At 33.4% G+C, this 22,165-nt stretch overlaps 1 protein-coding gene and 1 long non-coding RNA gene across 3 annotated transcripts in view; one reads left to right on the top strand and one right to left on the bottom strand.

Annotated features, from left to right (window-relative positions):
- Positions 1 to 7,190, bottom strand: part of LOC115875027 — a 64,527-nt gene extending 57,337 nt beyond the window's left edge. Inside the window, exon 1 of the long non-coding RNA XR_004048958.1 lies at positions 7,124 to 7,190. This is a non-coding gene — a long non-coding RNA (uncharacterized LOC115875027). The remainder of the gene's footprint in view (positions 1 to 7,123) is intronic.
- On the top strand, positions 225 to 21,979 carry LOC115875016 (chondroitin sulfate proteoglycan 4). 2 transcript variants are annotated; one of them, XM_030890333.1, is made up of 15 exons: positions 225 to 503; positions 615 to 921; positions 3,220 to 3,349; positions 3,406 to 3,612; positions 3,677 to 3,838; positions 3,899 to 4,141; positions 4,200 to 4,430; positions 4,483 to 4,784; positions 4,839 to 4,923; positions 6,519 to 8,576; positions 8,633 to 9,308; positions 9,366 to 9,521; positions 12,736 to 13,139; positions 17,598 to 19,125; positions 20,561 to 21,979. In XM_030890333.1, the coding sequence occupies exons 1-15, from the start codon at positions 434 to 436 to the stop codon at positions 20,917 to 20,919; spliced, it is 6,918 nt and encodes a 2,305-aa protein (XP_030746193.1). In that variant the 5' UTR covers positions 225 to 433; the 3' UTR covers positions 20,920 to 21,979. The 2 variants fall into 2 exon arrangements, with proteins under 2 accessions (XP_030746193.1, XP_030746194.1); XM_030890334.1 differs by having other exon boundaries at positions 227 to 503; positions 17,598 to 19,110.
- The last annotated feature ends 186 nt before the right edge of the window (positions 21,980 to 22,165 follow it).

Below are 22,165 nucleotides of genomic sequence, written 5' to 3'. Positions count from 1 at the left end.
TTAAGCACAAATAATCCATAAAGTATATTTCTAAAAATAAATCCGTCAAAAACAACTTTCATATGACAAAAATCTGACTTTCGCGGACTAAAATTGTTCCAGCTAACTTCAGAATGTCGGAAAAAATAAACCAAAATAAAACCCAACTTTAAATATATTTGTCTTCAAAAAAAGTTATATTTTAGCTATTTTCAGTATTCTAAACTAAGTAAAATTAGTTGAGAGATAATTACGGGTGAAAAGCTCGCGAAGCTTTATGAAAAGCGTAAGCGGCAACGTCGCTTTCAGCCGTCTTCAGTCAATTTTCAGGACGTTCTGTTTTCCTTTCAGTCATTTCAGTTCACTGTTTACTCAAAGACCATGAAGGATCACGACTTAATATACTTATTATTGTTTTCCTAATGACAAAATGTAATTCGGAACATTTTCTACGATGGAAACGACAGTATTTTTGGTAGTTCTGCTTCTTTACCAGCTTCCTACGATTTCACACGCCGAGCAAGGTATTTATACACTTTATTTTTATTTTCCAAGACATTATATTCATATTTAGATCCTCTTTATGTGTAGGTGGTATTTTTAACGTTTTTGACTTGATTTTTGTTATTTTCTAGCTTCGTTTTATGGGAACAGCTATATATCCATACCTTTCGAAGAATCAAAAACCTCTACGGATATTTATTTTAAATTTAGGACTAGACTGTCGGATACTTTGATTTTATTAGTGGCTGGAACTAGTGATTATTGCAAAGTCGATTTGGAAAATGGGAAATTGCGGGTTGCGGTTAATTTGGGATCAGGAGAGGCGGAGTTGATATCGCACGGTTCCGCAAAATTAAACGATTTTAAATGGCACGACGTGACGATCACAAGGAAAGATGGCAATTTATCCATGGTAATCGACAAAGCAAGGAAAATACAGTAAGTTTATTTTAATCTACCACTCAACCAAACATCTAAACAGCTTTTCCGACAAACGCTAAAATATAACGCTTTTTATAATTTAAATGACCGCAATTATTGCAAGAATAAAATCTTGTTTATTTGCTTAAATATTGAGTCTTAAATAAATGCATGTATTTTTAGAGGTGGTATAATATTTCGTCTATGAGTTTTTTTCGCGGAAAAAAAAATGTTGAAAATTTTGTATTTTTCGAAGAAATGACTACCTAAATAATTAAAAAAAAATAGATAAACTAAGACCTCTTCATAAAAAATGGATAGATACTGAAAATATTTAATTATTTTAACCATTCACCATTTTTGTATACATTTTTATTTTTATTATTTTTTTTTAATTATTTTTTTTAATTATTAATTTTATTATTAAAAATTTGTTTTAATTTTTTTTAATTTAAATTTGAATAAAATTTCAAAAACAAACATTATAAAAACATAAAAGATTTATTAAGTTCAGAGCAAAGAGTAGATAAGACAAGAGACGACAGTTCGCGCGGTACCTTTCATGTTTGAGTGGTGGGGAGAGTGACCTCGTCTCGCTTGTCCCTTTAAATTTTCGTAATTTTTTCGCGGGAAATTTGAAATAGACTATTATTAAAACTTGCCTGTATAGCTTTTAAATAGTTACTGTATGGGTAAAGAAATAAATAGAAACGGAAAAAAATGAGTTTTCTAAATATTATATCAAATAAATTATAATTAGAAACATATTTGTCAGGGAATAAAGATAATAAAAGCAATATTTTGTATATCGTTGGTAAACAAGATAAAGTGACCAAGTCGATTTGTAAGAAATATTTTATTTACGTGTATTTTTTTTACATATGGACTTGAACAAGTGTAATATCCCAATGTGGAGTTTATGTACAAAAAAATAGAGTTGCTCAATTTTTTTTGTAAAAATATATTACAAGCTTCTAATCATGTCTTCGATCTATGGATTACATTTAGTTTAATAACATAATTATATAGTATATTTCTATAAAAATACTTTTCAGGATCCTTTGGAAAAGAGTGAAATATTATGTTTGTCGAAGAATAAGACCTATTTTTGCAGTCTTTATAAGCACACACATTGCCACCATCTCGTCTTTTTCTGCTCTAGTCGTGTCCTGTTCAGTATTCATATTTAACAATAATTACAAATTAGTACGCAACAAAGACGATACTAAAATTAAACCTTAAAAACTCTCAAAACGATAATATATCGAAAACTCTGAAAACACACTTTAAACAGGCAAAAATGCAAGAAAACAACTAATCAGATTTGTTTATGTTTAAGCCTGATTAGCACAGCTGATTAGCGTCCTGGTCATAGGTTAGAATAAATAAAATACGCCGTTGTCAGATTTTCAGATTTTATCTGTTTATCTTTGAAATCGATCAACTTAGCGTCATTCTGTTTCTTTGATATTATCAGTACATTGCGAAAAAAGAACCTAAACCAACCTAAACTAAAAATTTACATTTCCGTATTAACATACGTTAGTTTATATCCTTCTTATATTATTAATTTATTTTCAGAAAATCTTGTTTATTTTTCAAAGAAATATACTTGGCAACAGACAAAATGGGACTTGATGGGACCTTTAAATTTTAATATATCTGCGTCTCTCTCGCGAAATTCGACTTCTTTGTTCACTGTCGTCTCTTGTCTTATGTACTCTTTGTTCAGAGTTTAAAAATGCAATAGTATGTGGAACACCCTATATTATTGACTTCGTATAACTTCAACCCCGCCTTTTTTGAGAGACTGAGTTACTTTTAAGGCTTTTATATATAAAGGAGAACCCTGCTTAACTGGAATAAAAATAAATACATTTTTCATCGCAAAAAAGTGTTCATAAATCTAGCTTTAAAAGGCAGCAGGCAGCACACTTAATTTTATTGGCTATTTTATTTAGTGATTTAGTAAAGCGGATTTACTTTTTCCTCGCTCTATTTTATGAGAATAGATCTTAATAAATACGTCGAACAGTCCCGAGTATATCTCAAATTTATATTTTATCTCGCAGCATCCCCAATTTCAATATCAAATTCTATTACAGAACATTTTTTGATAGAAAATTGGATAAAACGTTGTTTTTTTCTCTCCTGTTAATTTTTTAAACGAAAAAAAAATGACCCAAGGCCAAAATGTCGAGACTTAATTAAAAAATTGGTCCATTCTAGTTCAATACAACACACAAAATTAATTAAATTAACACAAAGGCTTTGATAACTCAATTTCTGGCTTTCTGATCTTAATTGAAATTTCAGTATAAAAATACCGGGAAAAAGATACGAATTAGATATACATTATGGCCTATTTGTGGGTGATCACCGAAACAAGAACAATTCTGACTTATTTTTTGGACATATCAAAACATTCCGAGGTTGTATTTCTGGGGTAAGAAAAAAATACACTCAGCAAGATTTTTTTTTCTGAAAAACGAATTATTTCAGTTAAGATACAACGATCTACTGGTGCTGGAAACTGCTAGACAGCGCGAGTCCAGAGCTATAGTCGAAGCTATAACTTGGAACTGTGCTGCTGAGTTCGAAGCGACTCTAGATCAAGCTGTGAGCTTCGTCGAAGACGATACGTTTCTTTTGATACCTCAGAAAACCCGCTTTAAAGACTTAACGATCAAAATGGAAGTAAAAACAATGGTGCGTCTTGAATAATTTATGCTTTGTGCTTTGAATCATCCTTAAATATATTTTCTCGAAATAGATTAACGAAGGCCTTCTCTTTTTCAATTTCGGAACAACGAGACATGACTTTTTACTTTTGGAAGTTCAAAACTATACCTTAAGTGCCACGGTTAAAATTGGAGAAAAGCCATTGAAACTGAACGTCTCTGGAAAGGTTGTTTCCGACGGGAACTGGAACCAGGTAAGGAAATAAAACAAGACCAGACAGTATTCAGATAAAAAAAATATACATTTCCAACAGATCACATTCCGCTTAACATCAACAACAGTCGAACTAGCTGTAAACGATCGTGTAGAATACGAACGAAATGTATACGCTTCCTTAATTCAACTAGCTGATGTTTCATATCTGGGTGGTCTGGAATCAAGCAAAAAATTTCGCGCAACCCAGAAAGGCTGCGGAACGGCCTGTGACATTGGCTTCAAAGGCTGCATTCGTGGTCTGGTGGTAGCGGAACAACATCGTGGCCTACCTGACGCTCAAGTACGCCAAACAACGCTATACCAACAAAAGAAACTATTAAACTAACTCTTTCTCTTAGTCCTCTGACGGTCTGCTTCCTGGATGTGTTTGGAACTATCCATGTTTAAGACACCCATGCACGGACGGCGCGACTTGTATCCAAAGAGGCCTGGATTCCTTCAATTGTAGGTGCGAAAACAACATCGACATGACTTGTGTCCAAAGAAACTTCACCGAAGGGTATTCGGTTTTCTCCAGAACAGGCAGTCTTGCCACAGAATTGGAGCTACTCAGCGTGGAACCATTAGAAGTATGTAATTTTTAGAGTTTTACAAGTTACAAAGTAACCATGATGATTCAAGGTTCTAGAGGGTGGAAGTGAAATCATTACAACAGCAAACCTGCACTTGGTGCTGGATTACCGGAAGTACGGTATTAAAGATTCGGGTGTGACGTTTGAAGTGCAGAGAGGTCCAGAACATGGTGCTGTAACGGTGGATGGATGGCCTCAGAAGCAAAGTTTCACACTATTGGACGTGGCTAGGGACAAAATCCATTACGTACACGACGGATCGGAAGCCAGAAGAGACAGCATCTATCTTTCGATTGCATTCTCTGCCGCAGACACTTTTACACTGCCTGTCTATTTACAAGGAAATTTCAGGTAAAGAAATGCTTCTTCTTAATGTTAAATTTAATCCTTAAGTGTTGATTATAGATTTAACTTGGTGGTAAATGTAGTGGCTAAAAACGACGCCCCTATTTTTGATACTTCGGAAACTCGGGTATTACGCGTGGTGCAGGTAAAAAAATTGTTGGGAATGAAAATAATTAGACGCATGAGTATATTTTGAGTTAACAAAAAAATATAAGAACCTCACAGGTTGTCTCTCAAAGCTATTGTAAATATATGACACGAGTTATGAGCTCTATAATTCAATATAATTTTCGCAAGTTGTTTTAGAGACAACCTGTAAGCACATGTGCTTTTTACGTTTATATGATGATCAATTTTATTATTTCTAATATTTTTTTTATTTAATTACAACTATAATGTATTAAATGCATGCTTAAATGGTGTTTTTAGTTTAAATTTAAAATGTATATAACATTAATGATAGATCAGTATTAATATAGACATAAACGACAGCTGCCTATTATAGGAATTTTATAGCTTTCAGTTTGATTTACAGATTGTTCTGAAATGCAATACAGTGTCGTACTTTAGTACCAATTGTAAACAAAGTTACTGAATAAAACTAAATTTAGTCGCTTCCAGATTTGCTTTACCGTATCGAAATTTCGAACGTTTATAATAAAATACTTATATTTGTTAGCAATTGGAAAAAGAGCTCAAAACAATATCAACGTGATGTTGCCTTGCTAAAATACTTAAAATTTAAAAAATAGTTTGCCAGTAACGAACCCCTAACAAAAGTACAGGTATACGATAAAGCCCATTATCTCATTTGTTTCGAGGTTTACAAAAAAATGTTAAATATAAAAGATATCGGCAAGGTCAAGATACACATTTTAAAATTATTACAGAATATACAGGGTGCTTCAAAAAAGTGTGACGGATATAAAATATATTTTTTTATATGCAACACCCTATTTTTTATTCTATTTTTAGATTCTGCGTAAAATTCTATAACTTTTTTATATATCATGATATATAACTAAAATTAATAGTTTTTGTAATATTTCAATTTGTTTAAACAAATGTTGGATTTCAGTGTGGTAAAAAATTGTCATGGTGACATTGTTTTTGAAGTTGGACTACTAAAATTTGGTAGGAAGTTTTATAGAGAAGAAATAGGGGTGTACGAAATATATTTATGAATATATTATAAATAATCTCAATTTTTTTAAATGACACACCCTATACAGGGTGTCCCAGAAATAAGTGCAAGTATTTTAAGGGGTGGTAGATCTCGATAAAAGAAACATATTTTCTCTTTATCTTTTTTCAAATAAGTCCAAAATAACGGAGTTATTTTACTTTGAAAATTAAAAAAAAAATGATTTTTTGCTAAAATTTTGAGAACCACTGGATCTTTTCTGTATTCTCTTTCTTGTAAATTGAATCTGTTCCTATGTTGCCATATTATCAAGAAATTATGTTTCTTAACTAAAAACTAAAAAAAATTCCAAAAAATTTTTCAAACAATTTCGAATTTTCAAAAAAAATTTTTCGCGAAAAAAACCTCATAGGCGTGTTTCTGGGGTTGAATTATACTACCAGTTAAAATACTTGCACCCTGTATATTAACATTTTTTAAAACCTCGAAACAAATGAAAAACCGGACGTCTATCGTTTACTCTGTACCGACATAATTTATTTAAATTGTGAGATTAACTATTGGAATATCCTCCTGTATGAACGGTCTGATTTTAGGGCGCCAAAAAGGTTATAACTTCCGATTTATTCAAGACCGAAGACCCTGACAATGCGCCTTCGGAACTGATTTACCGCATAATCAAATGCGACGTTGGATATTTCGAGCACCTGCGAAAATTAGGCGCAAAAATAGACTCGTTCACTCAAGAGGACGTAAACAAGAAGAAAATTATCTTTGTTCACACTAGTGCGGACGCGTCCGATTCCTACGTCTCTCTAGAAGTGTCTGATGGGGTGGAAATCAGTCCAATATACAAGGTCCGCATGTCTGTCACGCCTCAAGTTTGGAGATTGGACAGAAACACAGGGTTGCAACTACTGCACCAAACGTCGCAGATAATCACGCCTTACAACTTGAGTTACACATCGAACGTACCGAACTCCGATTACAAAGTTTTGTTTAAAATCGTTAAAAAGCCTACTTTTGGGGGTGTGGAAGTGGAACGCAGCGTGAACATGTGGGAGCAAACGGATGTCTTTTCTAGCATAGACTTGAAACAGCATAGAGTTCGGTACAAGCATCTTACAGGCGAGCCTCAGTTCGACGAGTTCCAGTTCCGTACCGCCCTCAATAAAAGCCAACTATACACTTTCCGACTTACCTTTGTTGAATGCAAACTGTTCCAAGTGGCCTCGAAGGTTCTGGAACTGAACAGCGCCTGGGAAGCACCTGTAACAACGAAATCTTTGTTATTCGAAACCAGACCAACCAAATCGTCAGCCTCAATTTTATACCAAGTGATTAAGTATCCCCAATACGGTTACTTATTCTCCGCTGTATCAAAGTACCGCATAAAATGTTTCGATAATTTTACTCAGGAAGATGTCCTGTCCGAAAATATCCGTTACAGACTATATCAAAAAGCTTTTTCCGATGTAACCGATCAAATAGTCTTATCAGCTAAATCTCCAGGTTGTGGAAACGTAACATCGAACGTTACAATTAAATATTATCCGTCGAACGAAGATAAATTTAAAGTTCAAGTTAATATTAAAGAACTAGACGTTGATGAGGGATCTCCTGCTGTGATCGATCGAGCTCATCTCTATATTCACGCAAATTTCGTATCCGATTTGATTTTTAACGTTACAACTCCCCCAGAGTACGGAATTTTACAAACTATTTATAGCGACACGACCAAAAACCATACGAAATCATTTACAGTTCAGGAGCTCAACGACAACCACATTTTTTATCTTCACGATGGTTCGGAAACTACCCAAGATAGCTTTAAGTTTATGGCCTTATCCAATACCGACGAGACATTTCAATACGTCGGGCAGTTTTTGATAAACGTTCGCTTAAAAAATGACCATAGTCCTGTGAGAGTGATTGATAAAGTATTCCAAGTGGTTGTAGGAAGCGAAAAACTACTCACGGATAAAGACTTAAAATACATGGACATGGACATCGGCACTCTTACCTCTGGTATCATTTACACTTGCAGAGAAATACCTAACGGTCAGTTTTTCCATTTGCGTGACCTAAATCGAAACATCACCGAATTTACTCAAGAAGATTTAGACAAAAAGGTGATCCTGTTTAAACACAAAGGCCCGGAATACGCGAAAGTACGGCTTTGGGTGACCGACGGTCAATTCCACGTGAACGGTATCCTAGAAATCCAAGCTTCAGGTCCGTTTATTCGGGTAGAAGTCAATAAGAAAGTGATTGTTGAGACAGAAAAATCAGTAGTTTTAACACAAGAAAACCTTTATTACGACACTAACTTGCATACCACAGATTCTAAAGTGTATTACGAAGTAGTGAGTGGCTTGGCTTTCGGAAAAATCGTGGATGCTAAAAGCAAACCTTTAAAACACTTCACTCAAGAAGATATTAATTTAGGCCAAGTACAATATCACAATGACATTACTTCTGGAAATGCTGATGAGATCGGGCTAAAAATTCGATGTAAAGATGCGGTGAACGTTGCTCAAATTAGTGTTTTAATTTTACCTTCCTCTTATTGGGAACCTTTGCAACTAAAGAGACTGAAAAAACTGACAGTGGAAGAATCAACAAGTACTCTCATCACCAAAGACAATTTAGAGGTAAGTCTCAAAAAAATCTTTATTTTCGTTGCTATAAAATAAAAGTCATGTTTCAGGTTACTCAGTTAAATGTACCTGCTGCTCTAATAACATTTCACATTCGAGACAGACCTCAATACGGCTACCTAACTATTTTATCCGAGTCAAAAAACGGCAGTGAAATCATCAACGTAGCCTGCTTCACGCAAGACCTCATTAACGAAAACAGAGTGCTCTATATACAAGCTGGTGTGAACCAATCCAGAGACACGCTTACCCTCAACGTAACCAACGGTTTAGTTTGGCTGCCCAATATCCGGTTAGAACTTATAATAATACCCGAAAAATGGTACTTGGGAAGCAACGAAATCATAGTGAGCGAAGGGGGTTCTATTCAACTTTCCACGGTTTATATTTACGTAGAGACAGAATATTACCGTCCCAAGCCCGCTACCTTTAAGATAGTTGAAAACTTCAAGCACGGATGTCTCCATATTTATAAACAATGCTCGAAATCCAGATCATTCACCAGTTCTGATCTTTCATCGGGTATAGTGGAGTACTACCACGATGGCTCAGAAAATCACAAAGACTCGGCCGTATTTTTAGCTCATATTGATGATAAAAAGAGTGAGCCGGTTAAAGTGTCAGTTAGGGTAGTACCTGTTAATAATCACGTGCCTAAATTAGTTAATAATACTGGATTGGAGATGTGGGAAGGCGGTGAAGCTGTTATCACAAACAATATGTTAGGTAAGACCCTGATTTTTGGTCTAAGCAACGACACTGAAGGTGTTTCTTATGTTTTAGCTGCCTCTGATGATGACAGGCCCAAAGAAACTTTAAGGTACCACGTACAAAGTTGCTGGTGGGGCAATGTCTCTTTAATAGCCGAAACCAAAACTGCATTGAAGTATTTTACCCAAGAATTCGTCGATAACGGTTTGGTAATCTTTAAACATCACAGTAAGTGAAGATTCTAACAGGGTTGGGTAGGTAGAAAATTTTATGTACAGGGTGGTCCGAACTGTATTCCGGATAAAATATTACTGCAGATAAAAATAAGTAAAAAAGTTCGTATAAATGTATGTCCTAAAATACTTAGTTTCGGAGATACAGGGTGTGTAATTTCTGAAGTAACGTCAATATTTGGGTGAAAATTGGTGTCTGGGAGTTTTGTGATACTAGAAATTTGATTTTGATGTCAAAATGACTCCTATTTGTAGGGGGCGCCACCTACATGCGTTTTGACTGTTTTAAAGTGTAATAACTTTTCGTCTGTACCTGTATAAAACTACTGACTAAAAAAATATACATTTCCATGACTTTACGTAAAAAATGTTCTCCTGGTAAAAATTTTTTACGAGCAACCATTCTCAAGATATTTAGAATGGAAATAGTCAATACATGATAATATGAAGCACACGTTGGTATTAGATTAACTTGACAAGAAATAATACATTTTTTAAGCTTAGTTTACACGGGCAAGTAAATTATCACCAAATTATATGTCTGAGGGAGCACTTCTACGAAACTTGCATAATGTAACCAATTATCGAAAACTTACTCTCCCAGCAAGTCACAAAGTGGCGGGGAACTGGATTTGCGACAGAAATGCAGCACCAAGTGTAAAACAAGGTTGGGATAGTGCTCTGGCAAGTTAAAATTTATTTCCGTCTTGTTGAAAGTTTTGGTGCAAGTGATTTTCGAAGGCGTGTTAAATAATGATATTAAAATGAATTATGTGGTCAGAAAGAGATACCATCACTTTGATTAATTTATTTGAAGGATTTCCGGAATTGTGGCAAAAATAATCGAAATTTACAGAGATGAGAGAAAAGCGTGTCAAATTTATTATTTGAAAATCAATAGAGAAAATAATAATAAGATCTACCAACCCTTAAAATACACTTATTTCTGGAACGACCTGTATATAGATATAGTATCTACTTTAATTTAGTAAAATCGACTTCTGACATTCGCAGAAAATTGCTTTATTATGCTTTGGGTCTTCATTTCTTATTTTTTTAATAACATCGCGTAAGCACCAAGACTAGAGCCTTCTGTGAGCAATCCATTTCTTAACCCATTATTCTTTTTCCAGATTTTTCTTGACTGTTTGCATAAAATTGCAACAAGAAGTTGTTATAATAATGCAACTCTCTTTCGCGAACTCTCTATTTATTTATCTAGTAATGCTAAACACTCTATTTTAAAGTCGATTAGAGAAAATAGTATGATCTAGCTGGCAAGTAATGTAAACATTTACGATCCGGTAAAATTAGATGTAAAGGTGTGCGTATTCATTATCCGCACGAACGAACGAACGAATCTTGAACGAACGAATGAAAGTGCGGTATATTTAGACGGTAATCGAACGCATGCGGCCGTTCGTTCAGTCGTGCGCCTGACCATCCGCTTCTCGAGTCCGTACATCAAAGGCGTTCGCCTGCGTGCGCTTTCAGATTTAAGGTGCGTATTCATTATCCGAACGAACGACCTTTTTATTAACGAACGAACGAATGAAAGTGTATCTTTTTTTACTCGAAGTTTATACAGGTATGCGACGAAAAGTTACTCTTCAAACCAGTTAAAACATCCGTCGGGTGGCGGTACACATCAAACAAGTAGGAGTCGTCATTGTACAAAAAGAATCAAGGTTTCTCGATGTGGCTCCAATTTCAGTTCAATTCGCGCCCACCAATTGTGACGTCACTTAGGAAAATAATGAATAAATAAAAAATAAAAGAAAGTTGACAGGAGATCTGCATTTTGAGGTTATGGTTAAGAATTGTTTATTTTAGGACTTTTAGTTCGTTTAATTTTAATAATTACTAAAAACCAGCAGTTCCAAAAATATATTTAAAAATAATAATTTTCATCAAATGTGATGTTACTTCATAAATTAACTGGAAAAAATTGAAATAAAAATGAAACTTAGACCCTGTATGAAAACTACACCTTGTATCTCCGGAAACTAAGCATTTTAGGACATACATTTATACAAACTTTTTATTTATTTTAATCTGCAGGATATGCTGACAAAGTTTCCGGAATACAGTTCGGACCAACCTGTATAATTTTCTACATGCACGTAGAAAATTAATTTTCTACGCGTCTTTACCCAACCCTGGTTCTAAGAAATAGCTTTGTTCGCGGTAGCGATCCCTGACTAACCCCTGACAAATCCGCGACAAATAACTGATTTATCAACTACGCATGCGCGTTTCAAAACAGGTTTGGGATTGACATTTCTCCGCAATTGCGTTTTGTACATTTGTTTGAACTTTTAAATTTATTTCTATATATGGTATAAAATTACGTTAATTAGGTTTTTAGTTTGCGATGTAAAATCCACAAAATTTTCATTTTTAATGCCTATGAATTCACACATGAGAAAATACATTGATTATATCTATGGAGCAGTGACCACAAGAACATTGTAAACATCATTTAAAAAATATTGGGAAGTTTATTTGTTTTATATTCTAACCGATATTTTTTTGCTACAGAGATAAGCGAATTTTTGTAATTGTAATAGAAGTAATTCCCAAGGGTGAAGTTTATTATAATTAGTGGAAGTAATACCAAGGGTGAAGTTTATTATAATTAGTGACCTGTGCTTCTTTTTATATGTAGATGTTTCTGGTTTTGAGAATAAATCGGCTGAACTACACCTAAAAATTTAAAGGAAGTATTTGCATTACCCAGAATTATGCCCATCAAGGGTTATATAGCTCAAATTTCTTTAATGGTAGGCAATTATTGGAATTTAATTCCAATTACTGTCGAAGAAAAATTTTATAGATGGAGTCCTTGGGTGATACTTTGGTGTTACTTTTTGGATCTCTATATATACACGGAACTAAAAATGCCTCTCACAGAAGTGCTTTTTGTCATACACAACGCCATAGTCCGCAATACGCATGCACCTGACAAAATAAAGTGCATCTATCGGCTGACTATTCTGACCCGATCTCCGATACCTAGTCCTCGATTCCTTTAAGCGCTTCCGCGAACCTGACTGATTGTTTGCATCCAGAATCCGGAACTTATTGGCACCGCAGACGCTCATATTCAAAGCGCGCCAGCGCATATGGTCGCAGGATGATCGGGGATCACCTCCGCGAACAAAGCTAATATCAATCAAGATTTTCAAGTCCAATGTATTAATTTCTAGATGGTTCGCGAGCTAGGTTCGTGTTCAACATCAGCGACGGCTTGCACACAACAAAAGACTACCTCTTCGAGATAAAGACAAAAAAAGTTCAAATTAAGTTGTTCACCAACAAAGCCTTGCACATATTCCCTCTGCAGAAAAAGGTAATAACCAGGGAGAATTTGCTGACGAAGAACTCCGACGGAAGAGAGGTTTTGTATGAAATAAACAAGACTCCTACGCTGGGAAGGCTGATGAAAAAATCAAATCGCGAGTACAACAGCGTCGTCTCAAATTTCACTCAGGAGGACATCAACAACGGGACTATTTATTATGAGCACTTGCATCCGTTTCTGGATTTGTACGCAAACGATTCCTTTGTATTCACTGTCAGTTCGTACCTAACATCAACATTAAAACACGAGGTAATATACACACAGATGCAAAAAAAAGCAACGAAAATTTTGTCGTCAAATTTTTCTATTTTTTTATTTTTATCCCTACTTTCATGATTTTTTAACAAACCATACAGGGTGTCCAAGAAATAAGTGCAAGTATTTTAACTGGTAGTATAGTTCAACCCCAGAAATACGCCAATGTGTTTTTTTTCGCGAATTTTTTTTTTAAATTCGAAATTTTTTTAGTTTTTAGTTAAAAAACATAATTTCTTGATAATATGGCAACATAGGTATTAGATTAAATTTACAAGAAAGAAAATCCACAAAAGATCCAGTCGTTCTCAAAATTTTGGACTTATTTGAAAATCAATAGAGAAAATAATAATAAGATCTACCAACCCTTAAAATACACTTATTTCTGGAACGACCTGTATATAGATATAGTATCTACTTTAATATTTTTGCCGCCATATTCATACACTTTTTAATTTTTGTATTGTTTTATCTGCGTCTGCTTGCGACGAACTTTATTTTATATCAATTCTTTTCAGATGGAGTAAAATCAAATTAAGCAATGCGGTTTTGGATAATACTTTCATTATTTGCTTTATTATACGACAGGATTAATCAAAGGGTTGTTTTTGTATTTCACAAAACAATATGTGCTTAATAGATATTCGTGAACCTTCCAGAATTTCCGAAAACATTATTTGTCGGCCAGAACCATGTCCACTATGTTGAGCAAACGTTGGATAATAATAATGTCCGTCTTTCAATTTATTATAAACTCTCTATTTATCTAGTAATGCTAAAACACTCTATGGATAAAGTCTATATTAAAGAAAATAGGTATGATTCATGTGGAACCCCTCATAACGATTTACGAACGGTAAAAACGTGAAAAAGTAATAGGAGGAAAAAGCTTGCCTACAGCGGTTATATGTGAGGAGACTTCATCCGGCTGTTGATTGTGTTTGTTATAGAGCTGATATTTGGGGGTTGAGAGTCTTTTTGACTACCGGCGATTTGCAAGTACTGTAAGACAGCAGGTCGTTTGACCGGAAGAAACCTCTGGTGACGTCTTTCCTTCGAGGTTTGGTCTTGAGGTTTGAGATCTCCCTTGTCTTCTCGATTGACACGATGCGGCGGTGGGGGAGATTGGTAGGGTACCCCAATTAGCTTATTCAGGTGGGATGCGAATCTGTTTGCAGCCGCAGGTTGCGTCTGGGGAAGCCCCTATACTATTTCAGGTGACACTAGCTGGTTATTTGAAGATTATTAACCAATAGATCCGAATGATATTTGAATTAGATGGAAAATATGGAATGGGATTTATTGAATAGAATATAACAGTGGCTAGGGGGCAGGTACCCCCAGGTGAGTCTTACTATTTAACTATCAATTTTATCCAGATCAGTAAATGTTTGTTTTGTTATTTTCATGTACAATGAGAGAGTGCTTGCCAATGACCAACTAAATGGATATTTGAGGGTGAATTTGCATTGTGAGACCGGTTGAGTAAGCCCCAGAAATAAGCGATTTTACATTTGAGCATTTTCTTTTTTGTCTCATGTCAACAAATGCCTTGGTTAATTTTTAAGAGCGAAATGAACTTGCCATCAACAATTTGCAATTTTTGCAATTATCGTTATTTTTTATGTTATTTTTTTTACATGACGAGGTAGCTACACAGAAAAAAAAACTTGTCTAGATTAGATAAAATACTTAAGCACTATAGGGACAGACAAAACCTCATTTACCGTATCTAAATATTTTGACTAGAATTTCTCTCCTAATATAAATAACACTATTATGTAATTTATAAAATATTAATTATTAAGAATTAATAACCATTTTTGTGTTTGAAATAAAGTCGTTAGTTTTTTCAAATAAAATATTATGTACTATATAAAAGAAAATTTAGTAGTTGAAAACATGAAAAATAGTTGTGTGTGATAAACAAACGTTTTATCAAAAAATTAGGAGGTAATTCACTAAGGTACATAGGAAGAAGTACTAATTTAGAAAAATCATATGTTGTAGTAAATACTTTTATTTTATTAAATACAAAATAAACGTGCTGGTGTATATAATATCTTGGCGTGAGGGAACTAATTTACCACCTATATTAGAAAAGTTTTTTACTAAACCAACAAAGGGAATTTGCTAGGGTAGATAAGCACACATGCGGACTTAGAGAAAATTCTTATGTAGATTCAGAGTTTATGGTTATCCTTCAGCAACTTCTAAGCGAGAGAGCTTCTACCGTCCTGCTGGTTTTTCCATTCGTATACTTATTGTTGGCAAAATATAAGCCAGTAATTGCATTACAATGTTAGCTCTAGCGCCTAAAAAATTAAGTACAAAATTATTAAATCTCGGATACTTCTGTTACTTTATAGATAATATTAAGAAATATCATCTGTCAACTCGTTTAGTAGTTTCCTTATTGCGTTGTCTTTAGAAAAGTTGCCACAACTTGCATATTCTATTTGAATAAATTCCCATAAAATTAATAATTTTCCACCTGGAAATAATTTACTATTACATATATTATTATAAAAAGTTATTTGAAAATTTTATTCGAGTAATTTCAGGGATGATTTTATCTAAAAAACATGAAAATTTCTGTATGGGCGGCTATTGATATATTATGATTGGTGTATAAATAAATAAATGATTGATTTAACTCTTATGTTTATAAATGTTCTTATGATTAGAACCATTGATATGTTGATAAACCTGCCTTTAAATTTACCAAAAGATAGAATTCATAAATTTTGCATTTATCGTTTTATGTTGCATTAGTCTTAAAATTATAATAATTATCTGAATAAAATTGCAAATTACTTACCCACAAAATCTTTCATGATTTCTTCGAGGTCTCACTCAATCAATAAATCTTGCTTTTCTTCCATTATTACCTAATTACACATTTGACACAGTAAAGTCTAAATACTTTACTGGCTGTTTCTATACAGGGTGTTTCAAAACAAATGCGAAAAACTTCAGGGGGTGATTCCTTGTTCAAAATAAAGGGTAGTTTGCTTTATAAACGTTGGGTCAAAAGTCAACCATTAGGGAGATATCGCGGTACAAAGATGGCGGAAAAATAATGTTTTTATTTTTTATCTTGAAAACGAAAAGAGATAGACTAATGAAATTTTATGGAAGCATTACTGTTATGAAAACACACTTTCTATTAATTAATAATTTTTTCACTTTTTTAAACTGAGTGGAAGGGGTTGAAATAAACTACCCCTATCATTCTTGTTAACGAAATTTAAAGAAAAATCTTATCAAACACATGCAAAAAAATTAATTTGGATAGTCTAGTTTGTTTAGTCACAACCAAACCAAACCAAACTTTTTTATCTCTCGTATTTTTTTATTAAACTCACCGATTTGAAATTAAAAATAAAATGTAAAGCATTACATGTCAGGACTAAAAATATTTTTAGATTAAGAATCTAGTGATAATAATGATAATAATAATAATCTAGATAATAACGTATTGCAGTAGGGTAATGTCAAAATAAAACAATATTAGAAACATCCTAAAAGTGACAGCGACCGACTAGATTTTTTTATAAAAATTACAGCTGCCACTAGATTCTTTATCTAAAAATGTTTTTGTCCTGACATGTAATGCTTTACATTTTATTTTTAATTTCAAATCGGTGAGTTTTATCAAAAAACACAAGAGATAAAAAGTTTCTAAATAAACTAAACTATCAAAATTATTTTTTTTTTTGCATGTGTTTGATAAGATTTTCTTTAAATTTCATTAACAAGAATGATAGGGGTAGTTTATTTCAACCCTTCCACTCATTTTAAAAAAGTGAAAAAATTACCAGAAAGTGTTTTTTCATAACAGTAATGCTTCCGTAAAATTTCATTACTCTATCTCTTTTCGTTTTCAAGATAAAAAATAAGAACATTATTTTTCCGCTATCTTTGTACCGCGATATCTCCCTAATGGTTGACTTTTGACCCAACGTTTATGAAGCAAACTACCCTTTATTTTGAACAAGGAATCACCCCCTGAAGTTTTTCGCATTTGTTTTGAAACACCCTGTATAATTCAATAAATTCATTCTCATCAGATAATAAATCTTATCTAATTACGCCAAGTTATGTTTTTCTGTGGTGACTATTGTCATAATGTCACATTGACAATTACATTTTGTATACCTACAATTTAATATGGTTCTTAGTGATGACGATTATGCAAAAGCCGTTGCACAGGGCGTTTTAAAGTTAAGGTAAAAAAACAACCCCTCGATTAACCCTGTATAATATGCCAAATACTAAATTTTGTAAAAAAGTGAGTTTACGAATTAAATTGATATATTTATACACAGTTTGCTAAAAAAATCATGAAAATAGAGCTAAAAATAAAAAAAATCTGTTGCGTTTTTTTTTGGCTTCTGAGTATAATTTTAAGAAGAAACATTATTTAATAATGTTTTGAGTTTTTTTCAGGTTTTTAGGATAGATATATCGGTTTCTTCGGGCGGTTTAGACTCATACGTGCAAATACCTAAAATAGTCGTGGACGAAGGAGGTATGACCAACATCCCACTCAATATCTCTGAAGTAGTTTCTTTCCTTGAAATGCACGCAGGCTTGAGAGCACCAGTGATCCATGTTTCTGTGGAGACCCCACGACACGGACGCTTATTTCTACAAAACAATAAAGAAAGTGGCCTTATGACTTTCACTCAACAGCAACTGGAATCTGGACAAGTCTTCTACGAGCACGATAACTCAGACACCCTGTACGACACCTTAAAATTCTCTTTGTACCTCGTGCCGGGATACATAATTTTGTGTAATTTGACAACGAATATCACGGTAAACCCAGTGAACGACCAGCCTTTTAAATTAGTTACTCCAGCCCCTAACTTTGTCGTGGTCCAAGGAGAGAACCACACGATCACTCGCGAGGAGTTATGTACTGAAGACGCAGACACTCCACCTAAAGACATTAAATATGACTTGGTAAATGGGCCTTCGAGTGGCCGATTATTGCTACTTCCAAACTTGGAGCCTGTTAACCATTTTACTCAAGCAGATGTTGACCAGAAACGATTAATATACATCCATGAAAGTGCCGTTCTTAAAGACTCCTTTCATTTGCGAATATGGGATGAAAAATTCAAGCCTGAATTTACGTTTTTTAATATCGTAATTATACCGATTAACTTAACTATAAGCCCCGGTCTTCCTGTGCAAGTGAGGCAAGGAACAAACGTGGGATTCCTGAATAACCAGAACATTTTTGTGAGCGTCAACGCAGACGAGAACAAAATCGCCTACGTTGTGTCCAAGGGACCGAAGCACGGAGTTATTTTCAAAGAAAACAACCAGACAACGCACTTTTCTCAGGAAGATCTTTACAGAAACCACGTGATGTACTTGCAGTTTGATACGACAGCTTCAAACGACTCGTTCAGGATAATCGGTCAAATTGTTATCGGGAATTTAACTTTCAAGCAAGAAATCGAACTTCTGGTTGAAGTAAAGCCATTCATGCATATTCACGACTTGACAGTAATGCCTGGCAAACTGACTAAGTTAACTCAAAGCTACCTAGACGCGACGCCTTTGGCGAAGTTGACAGGAACCAATCCACGGTACACCTTACATTACACACCCTCTTTTTGTCAAGTTAGGAAAATTATACGAAGTTCGGGAGAAAAGCGTTACGTGTTGGACACGGTAGTGAGGAAGTTCAGCCACGAAGAGATACAGGGTGGTCTTATATACTTAGACGTACGAGACGTGGAAGTCCCTTCGAAAGGGCTAACTGACAAAATTGTGTTCACTCTTATGGCCAGTATTTTCCAGCCGGCGATAGGAGAATTAAAACTAAACGTTAGTCCTGATAATAATGACGTTTTTACTCTACTGCCAGGACCAAGCGATCCAGAAGGGCACGAAGGTGACGTTTTGCTAACAACTACCAATATTGCCAGAGACTATATCCTTATAGGTATGTACGTAATAGGTACGCATTCTTTTTTTTAATACTTATTGGTGTTGTGCTGTGCTAAGTAAGGGTATTGTATAATGCAATTTCTTATACAGGGTCCGCCAAAAGTGCGTCGGTCATCTATAGCTCCTATAAAAATAAACTTAGAAATTTTGTTTTCAAGTGCAAACCTAAAGTATGTATTATAATATAATGCATTTGAAGAAAATATTTAACTTCTACAGGGTGGCTCAAAAAAGTGTGACTGGATCGGGATGATTTTTTTTAAACGGAACACCCTGTATATTATTGCATTTTTCGCTTCCTTTCTGATAACTTTACATAATCCTAAGATATTATTTTTGCTAGTTTCAGATATATTAATAAATAAATAAAAACATATTTTTTTCGCCCCTTTTTAAAAAATTTATTAAAAATACAAAAGATGCCCTGAAATCAAAAGTATACCAGGTATTTACTGTAGTTGGTCTGTACTTACTTTCCTATAAATATCGTAATCTTAGATTATACAATATGTTCAAAATTCTATGCCGAACTTTCTAAAATATAAAATAATTCTATTTTTGTTAGATGGAGAATTAAAAAATGAATATTTTTTGTATTTCAAGTATTTTAAAGTTTTTAGAGATTTCGCAAATATTGGCAGCTGTAAAAATATTTAGAATTTTAAGTAGAATTTAAAAAATGCAATAATTACATTAAATTTCATCCAGCAGCTTCATAATTAAAATACTATGCTGATATTATTACTCAGAGAAATCTTATAACAATATCTACAAAAAAATCAACCCACGAAAAATTATTGAAAATTAAACAAAAATAGCACCTAGATACTATTTATTTTTATTTGGTATTTACTATTAATGTTAATCATAGAAAATATATTTACTTGCCAAAAACATAATTACAAGCTATAGAAAAAAATATTTTGTAATATAAGTTGCATTATACAATATAGTTCCTTAAGAATAGATATAATTTAGCTCCCTACCTACCTAATCTCACTCATGTTAACAGAACCACTAAAAATTTACTAAAAAATCTTAGAAATCTTCTCTCAGTGCCTTCATGGGATAATTTGGCTTATAGCTTCATTTTCTACTAGGGCATTTTGAAATAAAAATACAAATTTAAGTACAATAATTATATCAATGATATCTGATCCTGCCATCTCACTATAATATTGTTAACAAAAAATTTTTAATAGCAAGAATCCTCAACAGCTTTTTTTTACTTCTTTGGTATTTGGAATGTTATAACAGCTACGATGCACCCCATTGTCATAATATACATGGTGCTTTAAAACTAGCATAATTGTATTTAACAAATGTATATTTAACTTAATAATTTAATAGCATAACAATTTGCCCCACTTCATACTTACATACCATCCCTCCAATATCATGAGGTTGGAACTCGTATATGATTAATGTTAATTTTTTATTTGCAGTCACTATAGTGCTAGCCATCGTAATAACAACGATTGTAGTGATAATAATAATAAAATGTAAGGCGATGGAACGTGAAAGTTCCCGAAAAGAAGACGTTCCTTTGGGGCCATTACCCAGACCTCCAGATCGAATACTTGGCTCACCTGTTAAGTCTCTGGGTTTAACGCCTCCACCTGTTGCACCTCCTCAGTGTAAAGTCACCCCCTTGGGGATTACGGAATTCGAGGCTCCTTCACCCCATTCAGGCTACCCTTATGGCGTAGGAGACGAAATGCCCGACGATTGGAGCAGCGTTGATAATAATTCAGATCAGGCTTCAAAAAGCATTATGCTTAGGAGAAATCAGTACTGGGTATAGATATTATGCCCTTTTAATGGTCATTTTATATAGTGTTTGGGAATAAGGTTGAAACATGTTTTAAGGCAACAAGGAAATAAAGGAAATCTTACCTTATCGGTACTCACACATTCCACTTTTCAAATGCTCAAAAAACCACTTCAAAAAGACCTTTTCCTCACTAACAATCACTACTTAACAAGAAATAAAACTTAAAAACTGAAATAAGAAGCGTCCGAGAGTCTTTTGTTTTCTTGTTTTTGTTGATTTTTTGACAGAAACTTTTGGTTTTCAAAAGTGGCGCTAATTTCGTATTAATTAAAATATGTATTTCTTTTTTATTTCTCAAACCCTATATAGGCTTTATAACTCTTCCTATCAAGCCGAAAAATTGTATATTTATTAATTTTTAGTGGACTTCATTATTTATAAGTTATAAAAAGTTTTTAAAAGTTATAGATATTTTTTATTCAGTGCCAAAAGCGGAAATGTGCCAAACGCGGAAAAATATGAATTTTCAAAAAAGGAACCCTTCCAAGTATTAAGAGTTGCATAACTTTCACAAAATATGTCCACTAAAAAGTTTGCATTATTTATTATTTATATTATTAGAATGCCTATCATTTCTTTATTTTTTATATTCAAGTGTTACTTGGGGTTTAAAAATTAAATTTGTACACCTGTTACAATTTTAAAATTAATTATAAAGTAAATACATAAAAGAATATACGATTTTATTATAATTAATATCTCAAAATTAGTTGTTGAAATTTATTAACGAAGTTAAATTTGCCTGACAATGAAATTAAACAATTTTTATTAAATGTTACATGCCAAGTATTTTCTTTCTGAGGTAATACATGTAGTAAATAAAATTCCTAAGTATAATACCATTTGAAAATATCTAAAAAAGCATTAAGCTATCCCAACAGTAGACCCCCATAATCTTAAATATAAAAAGACGAACAGAATCTAAGTTTAATTTTTGTTTTCTAGTATTATATAGAAGTTGCTAATTTTTTATTGACTGAATAAGATAAATTAAAAATTCTTGGATAACTACCTGACTTATTACGATGTAAGACAATTTGTAATTCTCCATAATTTTATACCTAATTTTTATACTTTTTATGAAAAACCAGGTGTTTATATTAAGCTACAATAGAACAACTATTTTGTACAAGGAGTAATATAATTAAGACGAGTTTTCCACTATTTTAAACAAACTTGTAGGCTAATATAAACATTTTTAATTTAAATCTCAGAA

The sequence above is a fragment of the Sitophilus oryzae genome, unplaced genomic scaffold (assembly GCF_002938485.1).
Source record: "Sitophilus oryzae breed Bouriz unplaced genomic scaffold, Soryzae_2.0 scaffold_1318_pilon_pilon, whole genome shotgun sequence".
Taxonomy (NCBI): domain Eukaryota; kingdom Metazoa; phylum Arthropoda; class Insecta; order Coleoptera; family Curculionidae; genus Sitophilus; species Sitophilus oryzae.
Note: the sequence above shows the minus strand (reverse complement) of the source record. Positions and strands in the feature narration are given on the sequence as shown.